The 13608-nt window shown below is 55.6% G+C and overlaps 1 protein-coding gene across 1 annotated transcript; it reads left to right on the top strand.

The window, feature by feature from the left end:
• Positions 1 to 4264: 4264 nt before the first annotated feature.
• On the top strand, positions 4265 to 11640 carry TMEM151B (transmembrane protein 151B). Its single transcript, XM_065736281.1, has 2 exons — positions 4265 to 4354; positions 9779 to 11640. The coding sequence occupies exons 1-2, from the start codon at positions 4265 to 4267 to the stop codon at positions 11213 to 11215; spliced, it is 1527 nt and encodes a 508-aa protein (XP_065592353.1). The 3' UTR covers positions 11216 to 11640.
• The last annotated feature ends 1968 nt before the right edge of the window (positions 11641 to 13608 follow it).

Raw genomic sequence — 13608 nt, 5'->3', positions numbered from 1 at the left:
CATCTCTGTGAGAGCCATTGAGCAATGCCAGGAGGTGCTCCCCTTCTTCATAGACTCACAGAATCATTAAGGTTGGAAAAGATGTAAGATCATCTCGTCCAACCACCAGCATGCCCACTGACCGTGTCCTTCAGTGCCACATCCACACAGCTCTTGAACCCCTCCAGGGATGGTGACTCCACCACCTCCCCGGGCAGCCTGTGCCAGTGCCTCACTGCTCTTCTGGAGAAGAGGTTTTTTCCTAATATTCAACCTGAACCTCCACTGAAAGTTCTTCCCACAGAAATTTCTGCTCTTTCAGCTTTATGTACTCAGCTGCTGCTGGGTTACCCATAAAATACTTCCCCAAATGCCTTTACTGGTTTTTATATTGCACTGTACTGTACTACAGCTCCATCATAAAGTTATTTCTTGTGACCTTTGCTGGCCAGCTTTTGTTGCTCCTTCACGAGGCTTGGACTCTATCTCATGCTGACTTCCTAGCATGGGGTACCTGTCCAGACTGCTTTGGACACACTACCTACCCTGTAGGTAGCACTGCAAGAAGAAACATCCCTGTTCTTTGCGAGGTAGTCGGACTAGATGGCCTTTAAAGGTCCCTCCCAACCTAAAAGAATCCACAGTCCTGCGAAATATAGAGATTCATTCCCACTAGAGGTCAGTGTCCGCTCACGGCGCCGGCAGCCACACAGCCAGGCGCCCAGCTCGGACGCAGTGCCAGGCCCTGCTGTGCTATTTTCAACACCAGGGATGTCTCGAGGTACCCTGAACAGCAACCCAGCTTGCAGGCTGGGCGAACAAAGAACCCAGACGTGCTAACTGCATTTCCCTCTGAGCTGGACGCTTCTCGTGGGACCCCTGTCGGATCTGTGACTGCAGCAGCAGGGCTCCGTTCACCTCCGTGCAGATGGTTGGGAGTGCCTCGGTGTGCGTTCATTGGAGTGCACGTTGCTGCGGGCTCCAGAATCCTCCCAGGGGAGGTGGCAGATGTAAGAAGGAGGTGGCAGATGGCCTTGGAGGACAGTCGATCAAAACCAGGCGTAATTAGATGGTGAGGCTGTGCCCGAGGTGAGAAATCTTGTCACTTGGGGCTCCCTCTGTAGCTGTGGAAGCCAGACCTGCTGCCAGAGCCTGGCTCATGCACAGCATGCCTCCTACCCAGCTGCACCCTTCCACCTGCTCCACCTCTCCCCTGTTCCCCACCATTCCAGCACTCCCCCAGCACTGCTGCAGGTGGCTGTCCCAGTCAGCGAGCTGTGCAGTGCTGCTGAAGCTATTACTCATGCAGCTCGGTGCTGCTCTCCAGAGAGTCAACGTGCCAAGCTGCCAGGCTGCATTAGGGCTCGTGTCTCTCCATGCCTGCATCAGTGTGAGCTGGGAATAGATTTGCGCAAGCCACAATGCTGCAAGCAAGGAACCCAGGAAGAGGAGAGGAGGGAGAGCTGGCCTGGGTGGCAGGGGAAGGCTGGCATCCCAACGTGCAGCATTCAGGGGCTGAGCACAGGTCACAGCAGTGCCACTCACCAGGAAAGAGGGACTGGCCTGTGTGGGCTCATTACTCGAGGGGGATATGAGATCACCTGCTGGGCTACTGCACAGAGGAAAGCCATTTGTCTGTGCCAGAAGCCTCTGTGGAGCCTCAGAAATAATTGCAGTGATGGAGAAACAGCCTCTCTTGGGGCTGAGTGGAAAAAAAACAAACTGCACTCAGGCAGCTCGCTGGGAAGGGGAGGATGGAAGTGGGTGTCAGAGGTGTTCCCAGGTGTGAAAGGTACCGCAGAGCACAGGCAACAGGACCTCACAGCATTTCAAACCACTGCACCTAACTGTTGTTTTAAAAGACTTTCAAAGCTGGTTCCTCACCCACATGGTGGCAGTTTGGCCAGCAGCAAGGAGCCCTGTGGGCTCCAGTGGGTTTCCTCTCCACTAAAAATAAAAGGAAGTGAAAAAGATAAAAATATGCTCTCCTCCTGCCAGCAGCCTGGCTGTAGCCAAAGGAAATCTAAGCGATGGCACAGATCTCCTGGGATCTGATCCTGGCTGTCCATAAGGCTGAAGAGCAGTAGCAAAGAGCTGTGTTTAACTGGAGCAAAAAGTGCATCCCCAAGCCCATACTCCCCTTGTTGCATTGTTAAGGAGCAATTTAATTGGAACGACACTTTCTGGAAGGCTCCAACAGTTGCACAAAATAGCCTTGAAATGCCTAAATATAATTGGCTGCAATCTCTGGGCTCAGAAAATCCCATGGCCAACACGAGGGGGTTCTCTGTTACACATCTTCTTAAGAGGGAAGAGGAGGTAGACCACCAGGAGTCGTTAATTGATCAGGAACAAAAGATTGAAACTTGATTGTGCCTGACTGATTGGACTCAACAAAGCTACAACCACTATTTATATAGGTATGATGCTACAGGATGTTGCAGCACGTCCATTGTTAGTTACACTTATGGTACAAACATTGGAACAAGGAGAGCTGTCTGTGCCTGCCTGGTTTGAGGTAAAGCCTCTTTCAAACATTTTCCAGAACTGAAGTGCAGATTCAATGTTGAGGTAAAAACTGACACCGTACTGAAGCAGGAGTGAAAAGGATATTTCCTGTAAGCAACCATGCCCCTGCATTCCCTCCTGAGTGTAGAAACCTGCCACGTGCCTCTTTTGATGGCTGAGAACTCACACAATTCAACTGAGACTGAGCTGGGCACAGAATTTCTTTGTGACATCTCAACTCAGAGAGACAGAAAATGTCAGAGTCAAAATTTACCACTGATTCAACACTGGTGAATGAACAAATTCACTGTAGTAAAAGCCACCGTGGTCTAAATACAAAGATGTAGACTTATATCACTCTTTTTTCCTCCATCCACCCTTTGTGTTCCCAGGGCTGTTCCTAGAGGACGAGCATCTCTCACACTCCAGTTGGTCCAGTGGTTGCAGGAGTCCCTGTCACTGTTCAAAGTAGACGTCCATATATGCATGCAGATGACCTGCAAATGTCTGCTAGTGTGCGTGTGACAGTGTACAATGCTGCTGCAGGCGCCTTGGTGTGTATGGGTTGTGCCAAGGTGCGCACAATGCTGAGTTCTCCTGGGCAGCACAGGATCCAGCACAGAGGATGGCTATGCCACCCTCGGGAGCCAAAAGCTGCCTGCAGGATTGGGAAGGGGGTGCCTGAGAAAGAGGCAGTGAAATTCAGAGCAGGCTGTTCCTGCCTGCTGCTGTTCCCATGGAAACAGGGGAACGGAGAGAGGAAATCCATCCCAGCCTCTTCGGAAGGCAGCTCCTTTGCATCACCCCACTGCCACACCTGTCCCCATGGGAAGCGGTGGCTGCAGTTCTCCCAGGTGTGTCTCCTCCAGTGAGACCATGTGGCCTACAGATGTTTCCTTTCTCATCCCAGGCAGCAGAGCAAACACGCATCCCAGCCCTAAGGCTGAGCCTCAGAGCTCACAAAAAGTGAGGCGACTTCCAGCAAATTCTGCAGCTTATGTGGGGAAATCCAGGTTACGGAGTCACTGTCCCTGAGGTGTTAAGAAACAGAGATGTGTCACTGAGGGACATGGGTCAGTGGGCATGGTGGGGATGGGTTGGTGGTTGGATAAGATGGTCTTAGAGGTCTTCTCCAACCGGAGTGACTCTATGAAAAGCCAGACACCTATTTCCCAAGGTTGGCCTGGAAGCAGGTCTGCATGTGCAATATCTGTATCCAGGTGGATCTGGGCCCTTCCTGTGCTGTGTGCATCCCCTGAGGATGCTGCTGTCTCCCTCAGGTCCCCCAGTCCCCAGGTGGGATCTGCTAGGCAGCACCAGCAGTGCCAGCTGGCCGCATGACAGCCTCCAGCCGCCGAGTTACCCCCAGGAACGGGCAAAACGCAGCCGGAGCTGCCCCACATCGCCGTCCCCAGCCGCGAGGGGAGCGGGCAGCGGGGCCCTCCTCCCCGGGATCTCGGGGCGGCCGTGCGGCGCTCCCCGCATCCCCTCCTCAAGGTGACCCTCCGCTCCCCCCCGCCCCCCTCCGCCTCCGTCCCCGTCCCCTTCCCCGGCGTCCCTCCCACCGCGGCTCCGCCCGCCCTCCGCTGCGCTGCGGCGGGGCCGGGGGCCGGCGGGCGGCGAGCGCTGCCGCCGTGCCGCGGTGGGGCTATGCCGCCGCGCCGCCCGCCCCGCCGCCCGCCCGGGGCCCGGGGAGGCAGCGCCCGGCGGCGGGCGGGATAATGCGGCTGCGGGCCGGAGCCGGAGGCGACGCCAGCGGGGAGCCCCCGCCGCCGCCATGTCCCCCCCGGCCTCGGCGGCCGCGGCCAGCGAGGGAGGCAGCAGCACGTCGGTGCCGCCGGAGGAGGCGGAGGGGGTCCGAGAGGAGGTGAGGTGCCCCCCAACCACCCTACCCATCTGCATGGGGCCGGCTTTGCATGGCGCGCTCGCTGACCGCCCCGCCGCTAGCCGCGCCGCGCCGTGCCCGCACAGGTACGGACCCCCGGAGCCCCCTCCCCTCCCCTGCCGCGGCCCCGCTGCCCCGGGGCGCCCCCCCCCCCCACCCGCTCGGTCCTGCCCGGCCCCAGCGCAGCTGGAAGGAGCGCAGAGGATGGGAACGGAGCCGGAGATGGGGGGGAGGAAGGGGGACCGTCACAAAAGGAGAACGCCGGGGCTTTGGCTTGCTGCAGCGGGAAGAGGTGGCCGCGCTTGGGAAAAATGAGTCCCGCTCTTCCTCACTCCTGCCTCGGGGCCGATGCGGGGGAAGACGCGGCCGGCAGCGGGGTGAGACCCTTTGTCCCAGGCCCGGATCGGGCTTCCCACGGGGATAAGCGGCCACCGCGGTCCGTAGGGAGCAGCGGCAGCGCAGGGAGAGCGGAGCGCTCCTCACCTGCGGGAGGCGGCGAAGGGCAGCGCGGTGGGGGTGCGCGGGGCTGCGCATCGCCGTCCGCCGCTGCTGGGGAGCTGCGGTTGGCGGTGCTGCATAGTCCCGTGTTCTCTGCCTCCTCGGCTCGGGAACAACGTACGTGCACACGCGGAGTTGTCCTATATATCCGGTCGTATATTTAGACATAAATAACCGTGGGAGAGGAATGCTGAAGTTCAAGGACTGGGGAGCTGTGCGCATAGAGAGTACTCTGCGGCTCTTCTTCAGCTCCTGTTTCCTGCTGCTGTCCAACAACCACTGAATCCCGGGTCTCCAGACAGACCCCGAGCAGCGTGTAGTGCAAATACATGCCTGTATCACACCTGGACAAGGTCTCTTGCCTCCTGAGCCCTGCCGGTGTTGGTTGTTTTGTGAATCAGTGCTATGTCCAAGGGAGAACGGTGCCTTCCGAGAGGTGCCACCACGAGAGCTGGGCTGGATGACACAAATGCAGAACGGGCAAGCATCCCTTGCCTCCAGCATCCCCTGCCTCACAGGGTCGTGAGAAGATGGGCCAGGCTGTGATGGCTCTGCAGTGGCTGCCAGCTGCATTGTCAGTGTCACTGTGTTCCGTGAGAGCAGATGGAAGGGCTGGAGTCTGTGACCTGCACTCATGGGGTTAAGGGGTGTCTTCCCTCAGCCAGCAGCTGTCATGGACTGCCATGGAGCTGCCATGGAGAGAGGGAGGCTGCAATCTTCTCTTTACACAGATGTCTGGGTACTGGAAAAGCAGAAATGGGATCTGTCCTGTCTGAAGGTGCCTTGTCTCTACATGTCTCAGGTCACTGTATGTAGGAGCCCCAGGTCTCCAGGTGCCCTTTGGCTCATCCTAGCAAGGCTTGCAGTGAGCCTGAGCTGGCTGCAGAGGAGCTGCTGTGCCATCCAAGGACCTGCTTCCTGTTGGCATCACAGGCATACACCTACACTTAGCAGTGGCGGGCTGAATCTCTCTCAGCAACACATTTCCACCTTGCAAAGTATGAAGTGTTGAGACACAGGCACTTCAGCCTGAGAACAAGCTAAAAAATTCCCTTGTTCTGCTGCTGAGGTGAAATGTGATGGAGGGAACCAGTTCTCTTCCAAGTGTAAAATGGAGACCTTGGGCCCGTCACAGGAGCTGGCTGCTGGCAGGGTTCCCTGCCTCCTAGATGCTCTGCTTTCCCTTTTCCTCTGCAGTTGGCAGCGCTGCCAGCCTGCGCTGAGCCAGCTGCTGCTTCCAGGGAAGTGGTTCCTGAGCTGGGACTGTGGGGTGTCATTTTGGCCCAGCTGGGACCCTTCTGAGCATCAGTGGCCAGTGTCTGCCCAGAGTGCAGGAGGAAGGTGGCAGTCCCTAGAAGTGACAGGGTCCTGCAGCACTTCTGGTGTTGTTCAGTGCTGAGAGCTGCAGGACCCCAGAGGTATGGGTAACAAAGGGACTTCTGCTATGTACTTGGCCTTCAGGGTTCTGGGCAGGCTTATCCCCTTGAGGGACATTTAAGGGTTCCCCAGATCTCGGTATCAGCAAGCACGTAACAGAGCTCAGCTCAGCAATGGGCCCCTCTTGGGTGCTCCTCTGCCCTGTGTATTGTGGACATTTCAGTTTGATTTGTGGCTGCTCAAGAGTTATCCCACATTCCTTTCCTGTCCTCTCCTGAGCAGCAGCAGCTGCAGGCATGAGGATCCATCTTTCACCTCAGGATGATGTCAGAAGGCCTTGTGAGGCCCACAGGATCCACCTTCCCCTTGCCCATTTCAGATGCACTTTATAAACACGCATGTAGAAAGGTGGCTCGCAGGCACATGGGAGGTTGTGCTATAGGACAAGAGAGAGCAAGAGGTTGATTGGGGTCACACAAAGGTATTGGCCCAGCCAGGGCCGAGTCCATTCTCCCTCCAGCAGAGATGTTGGGGTGCACTTGCATAGCAGATCTGCTCACCTGTCCAATGAGCAATGGGGGTTGCTCGTGGTGATCACCCTGCTTGCAACAGAGCAGAGCAGGCCTTCACCTCATCCCACCAGACTGCAGCAAGCAGGCGGCTGTGGCATTTATGTGACAGCCTGTGCTCCTCTGAGTGACATCATTCTGGGACAGAAAGGATTTATCTATCCCCAGCTTTCTCATCTTCATGTTCATTTGCTGCTCTTGGCTTTTGCAAGGCTGTGTGAGAGCTCACGGAAGTGACCTTATTCGGTGGGGAAACCATGGAGCTGTCTGTGTGGCTCCTGTGAGCCCCCGTGCAGCCCTGGAGAAGAGCAGGGATGCTGCATTTCCTACCAGGATTAAGCTCTGCAGCTGGCTCCTCCTCCAGCTCTGCTGTGGTTGTGTCCCATTATTGGCACTTGATCAGCTTTCAGAAGCCCCACTGGTGCCACTGATGTGGATGTGTTTTACCTCAAAAGCCTAGAACAAAATGGGATTGTAAACAGCCTACAGCAGGGGTTAGTGTGACCCTGTAAAAGCGCTGCAGTGTCTGAATGCTGCGTAGTCTTAGGAGGAGACTACTGTGTGGACTAGAGCCCTGCTAACACAGTTCCTGGAAGCGAGCCGTGGCTGCATCATCCTTCCCGTGCCGTGCCCTGGGTTCCCTACCTGCAGCACTCTGCCTGGAGCTCTGCAGGGCTCCGGCTGCATCACCCGTCTGCTGAGCAGGACCTGCCAGCCCTACACCAGCTGCTGGTGGGGACAACTTGCAAGGCAGAAGGCAGCTGGGGGAGAGGTTCAGCTGCCTGAGTGGTGGTATAGCGCAGGAGAGCTTGTGACTGCAGTGAAGGCCTGAGCAAGCAGGGCACAGCACAGGCAGCTCCTGCAAGGTGTCCCTGCTTCGTCTCCCTGCTCCCTGTTCTCTTCTTGCAGTTCACATCTTTCCCCTTGTGATGCTGCTGCCGCTGGGGGTTGCACTGGGAAGAGTGTGGTGTGGCTGTTCTCCCAGGCAGAGCCACCTGCAGCTCTCACTGCTGCCTGCAGAGCAGCACTGTCTGCATCTTCCTCAGCTCTATGTCCTTATCACCAGCTCCTGCTCTCAGCAGGTTGCCTCAAAGTGGGGCCTCAGTGCCACTAATGGTTGGGACCCCCAGAGGGAAGTACCGTTGTTCTCTTCGTGGTGCCAGCATCCCTTTGATGCATGGCTGCCTGCTCCACTCATCACAGATAGGCGGCAGGGAAGGGCAGCGCTGCCTGCAGAAGAGAAACCTCTGCTGGAGAGCTGGGCTGGAGCCAGCCCTGCTGATCACTGTGGCAGAGGTCCCACAGGGGAGGATTAGTGTGTAGGGCTCTAAGGGACCAAGGTGAGAGCTGAGATGCTCTTCAAGGAGAGCAAGAATCACAGAATTGTAGGGGGACTGAGTGGATGAAAGAAGAGGCCCAGATCTTTTTCCAAGCCTGCCAATGCTTTGTGACATCTAGTTCTTCCTAAAATGTTTTTTTTCATGCCAAGAGTGAAAGTGACCTCCTCTTTCCTGGCAGTGCAAATCCACTACATTCTTTGGGATCCTCAGATGACAGGCTCCTGGCATCCAGTGGCCTGGGAAACAGGAGGACATTGGCTAGACTGTAAAGTCATTGTTTGCAGGGGTTCCACATTCCCTCGGTCCTGCCCTGGCTCTGCAGGGCCAGGTGAGTCTGCTGGCACACCCAGGAACAGAGAAAGGATGAGGCCAGGCTTGAGGATCATTGCCATGAGTGGTGACATTACAGCTGGCTTTAGCCTCTGCAAAGGCACAGGTGAGATCAGGTTAAGGCAGCATGGCTCTGATGTTTTTAGGTGTTGACATCGAGGGGGGAGCTGGGCTCAAGGCATAAGTAAGGCAGAGAGAAGGGTGCCTGAAGCCATGCTGCATGCAGTTGGAGATGGTGGGCAAAGCTGAAAGCAGCCTAGTGACTTCTGTGGCATGTGCCTGAGGCTGGGCTTCTTGCCACCTCTTTTGGGACATCCCTTTGGAGATTGCTGGGCTCAATGACATCTGTGCTGGACAAAGATTTCTGTATAAGAAAGTAAATCACTTCTTTGCATGTCATTCCTTTGGGTTTGGTAATGTCAGTCTCATTGACCAAACAAACAATGTGATAGATCAATATTCAAGACTTCAGACAATTGGAGAGTGTGTCAGACGTTTCCATAAGTGGGGGATTTCACAGGTCTTTGCTATGGCTGTAGTGAATGCACCAGTGCAATCACTTTAAGAAGTGCTATTGCTGAAATCCTGCCCTTTAATCATCGCTGTAGACACGAGAGCATTTTTCTCCATACAGAAAGATGAGCTTTTTCACTCAAAACCCAGGGCACACAATTACGTTTGCTGCCAGCCCTGCCTTACATCTCACCTCTTGCAGCTGTTGCAGGTCTGTGGGGTGTTCTTCACTTCCAGTCTGAGCACCTTTTAGGGTACTATTCAATATTGCCTTCTCTCCATCCAGAGGTGGCTACACTTCAGTTGTGGAAGAGCACTTTCCTGTTTGTGCTGGTTATGAAGCACTTCAGAAGCACTTTGGAGCCTCTGGGCTGCCAAGTGGTGAAGTGAGTGAGGATCGCTATGACCAAGGAGAGGCCTCCCCTGCTGCATAAGGTCTCTGTGCTATAGGCACCCCAGGTAGGAGTGTTTGTGGTAGGAGCAGCTTGAACTATGAGTAGTGATTGGGAAAAGGGGACTTGCATGCAAGGGGACGCAGGCAGTGGGATGGGATTCAGTGTGATGTTTGAAGGAGGGGACCCATCATTGGAGCAGGCTGTATTGGTGGGATTGGCACAGAAAGCTGAGGCATGCAGGGGAAGATCCATGAGCTTCCATCTTGCTGTGCTTGACATCTGTTCCCCCTGGCATCGTGCTTCCTGCTTGCCTTCCTCTTGTCCCTCCAGCCTAATGACGTCTCCTCTTGTTCTCTCTCCCCTTCTCCTGGCCCTCTGGAGCAGCAGCGGCCGGTGAAGCAGTCTCTCAGCAAGTCGCTGTGCCGAGAGTCCCACTGGAAATGCCTGCTGCTGTCTCTGCTGATGTATGGCTGTATGGGAGCCATGACGTGGTGCCATGTCACCAAGGTGACCCGGCTGACATTTGACAGCGCCTACAAGGGCAAGTCCATGATGTACCATGACAGCCCCTGTTCCAATGGCTATGTCTATATCCCCCTGGCCTTCCTGGTGATGCTCTATGTGGTGTACTTGGTGGAGTGCTGGCACTGCTACACCCGCAATGAGCTGCAGTACAAAGTGGATGTAGAAAGCGTGCATGAGCGAGTGCAGCGGATGCAGCAGGCGACCCCATGCATCTGGTGGAAGGCCATCAGCTACCACTATGTCCGGAGGACCCGACAGGTGACCCGCTATCGTAATGGGGATGCCTACACCACCACCCAAGTGTATCACGAGCGGGTCAACACCCACGTGGCAGAGGCTGAATTTGATTATTCCAACTGTGGAGTTAAGGACATCTCTAAGGACCTCATTGACTTGGAGAGCTACCCAGCCACACGGCTCCGCTTCACCAAGTGTTTCAGCTTTGCCAACGTGGAGTCAGAGAACTCCTACCTGACCCAGCGGGCCCGCTTCTTCACCGAGAACGAGGGCCTAGATGACTACATGGAGGCCAGGGAGGGGATGCACCTCAAAAACGTGGACTTCAAGGAATACATGGTGGCCTTTTCCGACCCAGACAACCTGCCTTGGTACGTATCCCACTATGTTTTCTGGGTGGCTGCTCTGCTGACCCTATCCTGGCCCCTGCGGGTGCTAAATGAGTACCGCACTTCCTATGTCCATTACCATGTGGAGAAACTCTTTGGGTTTGACTACGTGGCAGTGACACCAGCTGAGGAGCGCTCCTTCTGCCGGAGGATGCCCCGCGTCAACACGGTGGACAGCACCGAGCTGGAGTGGCACATCCGATCCAACCAGCAGCTGGTGCCCAGCTACTCGGAGGCCGTCCTGATGGACTTGGTGGGGCTCTCCAGCTGCACCAGCTACTCTGCATGCCGCTACGGGGGCTACCGGCAGAACTGCGAGCGGTGCCACAGGACTATAAGCAGTTCTTCCATCTTCTCTCGCAGTGCCCTGAGCATCTGCAATGGCAGCCCCCGCATCCCCTTCAGCAGCAGCCGCTTCTCGCTAGGCCGCCTGTACGGCTCGCGGCGCAGCTGCCTCTGGCAGAGCCGGAGCGGGAGCCTGAATGAGCAGAGCTGCCCCACGGAGCAGACCCGCCTCTCCAGCCAAGTGACGGTGGAGGAGGAAGACCCCCCTCCTTATCAGGATGCCCTCTACTTCCCCATCCTCATTGTGCACCGCAACGAAGGCTGCCTGAACCACGACCACCGTCATCTCCACCGCAACGGGTCCTGTGTGGAGACCTCACTGTGAAGACGGAGGGGAGTGGGATCTCATTGCCAATGGCATGGCCCAAGCCAGCGTGGGGTTTGAGAGAGGAGCACTGGGAGGGCGGTGGCCCAGGGGAACGAGGTGGGACAGAGAAGCGGCTCTGACCTCCTGGAGGGGTGAGTGATGGCACTGCCCTGACGTGGCACAGAACTCTAGATCGACCACCACATGCAAAAAAAAAAATCATCCTAAAACCATCATTCACAGCGTCAAGATCTGGAGCAGGGAAGGAAAAGACAGGCCTGGCACAGGAAGGGAGTGCTGCAGTGGGTGCTCCATCCCCAGGCTGGTGTGCACTTGGAGGAAGCAGCAACCAGCAGGCAGACCCTGCTGCACCTCACCTCCCTTCTCCCCCCAGCTGCAGCCAGACCATGGCAGGGTGGGGGCAACAGCATTGCCCGCCTGTGTCTGAAGGCCCAGAGCACCCAGGCCCTGGCCCTGACCGGCAGCTTAGAGAGAAGGCTGAGCACCACAAATCTAGCTTTCCCCTACCCCCTGACTGTGCTCTACCCTCACCGTTTGTTTTTTGGACTGTGCTCCAGCTGTTACATGCTCTCACTGTGAAAGGCATCACCATCTGGAGGACCCGAGGTGCAGCTCCTACAGCACTCTGAGGGTCAGCATCCCCTGGGTGAAGGACTGCCTGTTTGGGATGGCCACAGACAGGCTGCCCTGGGTGCCTCCAGGTGGAGAGGAGTGCAGCAACGCTGATCTGCTGGTTGGAGGAGGGCTCAGCTGGAAGGAGAGGTCCCTGGTGAGGTGGGGAAGGGGAAGGGATGGCACTGGGACAGCAGCGCGTGGATGTCAAGTTGATGTGTCAATTGGTGGAGGTCTCTTCCTACCCTAATAGCTTCAAACAAGCTTCAAGGAAGGCCCTGGTTGGTTCAGCTATTGATCACAGACCAGCAGGGTGGTGCATGTATGCAAGAGAGAATTTTGCACAAAATCAGGCTGGTTTCTGGCTGCATACCAAGCTGCAGGCTTCTGGCAGCATGGTTTTGGCAGGGAGCTTTAAGGAGAAGGGAGGGAGAAATGAAAAAATACACTGGAGCATTGGGAACCTCAGGCTGAGGACATGGGGAGCAAAGATGGCACTGCTCCCCAGCCTCACCATACTTCCCTCATCCAGCGGGGCAGGTGATGGCCAAGCAACATGTCATGGGTTGCAAGAGCAAGTCCATTAGCACCTGGTCATTCAGACGTTCACGTTGTCAGAAGTGCAAGATGTAGTAATAAACCAGCACGGCATCGCATTTAGTCCAGCTACTCTTCTTCCTGCCACCCTATTAACAAAGGGTCTGTTTTTTCAGTCGTGCTGCATTGCTTCACCTACAGGTCCTGGGGTTTTGGGTGCAGATGCCTTGTTCCACCAGATCAGCCTAAGTTAAAGAATTATCAAGAGTGTATTAGGTTTGGAATTGGACCTATTGCAGGGTCCTTCTCTAACAAGCATCACATATCTGTTGGATACACAGGGAAGCCTTGATTGGTGACATCCCTGGGATCTGTAAGGCTTTGCCCTCAGAGCGGTTCCTTCTGCTGTTTGTGCCTGTGTGCCCTGGACAGGATCTCTTGGCCTTCAAGTCAGTTTGTCCTCCTGGGATCTCAAGGGCTAGACTCCAAGCAACAGTGGTTTGAACAGAAAATCCCTTAAAATCTTACTCTGTTATGCTTCTGTCTTGCAACCTACCCTTACTTTCGCTGCCAGACATAGATGTCTGAAATAAGAGGGCCTCTATGAGAACATGGAAGCACAAGATCTCTGGTATGGGCACATCCTCCTCTGCTTTTTGTTCCTGGTATTATTGGCACAAATTCAGACTGGGTGAAAGTGGATTCAGCACCGTTGTCTGCCCTGGGATTTCCATGCTCAGTGGTTACAGTTGTCTCGCTGGGTGCTTGTGCATCTCTCTCCAATGGCATAATGCAAGCCCAGGCCAGTACTGAGAGTCCTCACAGTGTGTATGGGCTTCAGTGTCCTGGTGAATCAGGAGACATTTGATCAGTGAAGCTGTACTGGGTCACTAGTGAGGAATTTGTGTCCCTTCCAACACAGTCTCTTTGAAATCCCCAACACAATGCTTAAATCTGGCTGCAGTATCCCTAGCCTCCAAGGTGCCTTGGACAGATGGATTCAGCAAAGGTTTGGCAGGCATTTTAGTTCCCTAGGGCACGGAAAGTCCTCCAAAGAGGAACTGTGCCCTGTCCTTTAGAGTTCTGCTGGTCCCTGGCTCTCTTTGGGCTTCTTCATAAGGTTTCTGTTCAGTAGGACAGGGAGAAGGAGTCCCAGCTTTTGGCCAACCCCAGACCTTCCAGAATCACACTCCAGGCAAATACTCAGGGTTAGTGCTGGGGAAGCTGCTGACTCCAAGCAA

The sequence above is a fragment of the Cyrtonyx montezumae genome, unplaced genomic scaffold, assembly GCF_038088225.1.
Source record: "Cyrtonyx montezumae isolate F1298 unplaced genomic scaffold, pur_monq_1.0 scaffold_0, whole genome shotgun sequence".
Classification (NCBI taxonomy): domain Eukaryota; kingdom Metazoa; phylum Chordata; class Aves; order Galliformes; family Odontophoridae; genus Cyrtonyx; species Cyrtonyx montezumae.
This window is presented reverse-complemented; position numbering and strand designations above follow the sequence as displayed.

Excerpts from the sequence above, each read along its gene's own strand:
- TMEM151B (XM_065736281.1), top strand. The coding sequence starts at position 4,265 with ATGTCCCCCCCGGCCTCGGCGGCCGCGGCCAGCGAGGGAGGCAGCAGC. Across the intron at positions 4,355-9,778 it reads CGGAGGGGGTCCGAGAGGAG|CAGCGGCCGGTGAAGCAGTC; the intron begins GTGAGGTGCCCC and ends CCTCTGGAGCAG.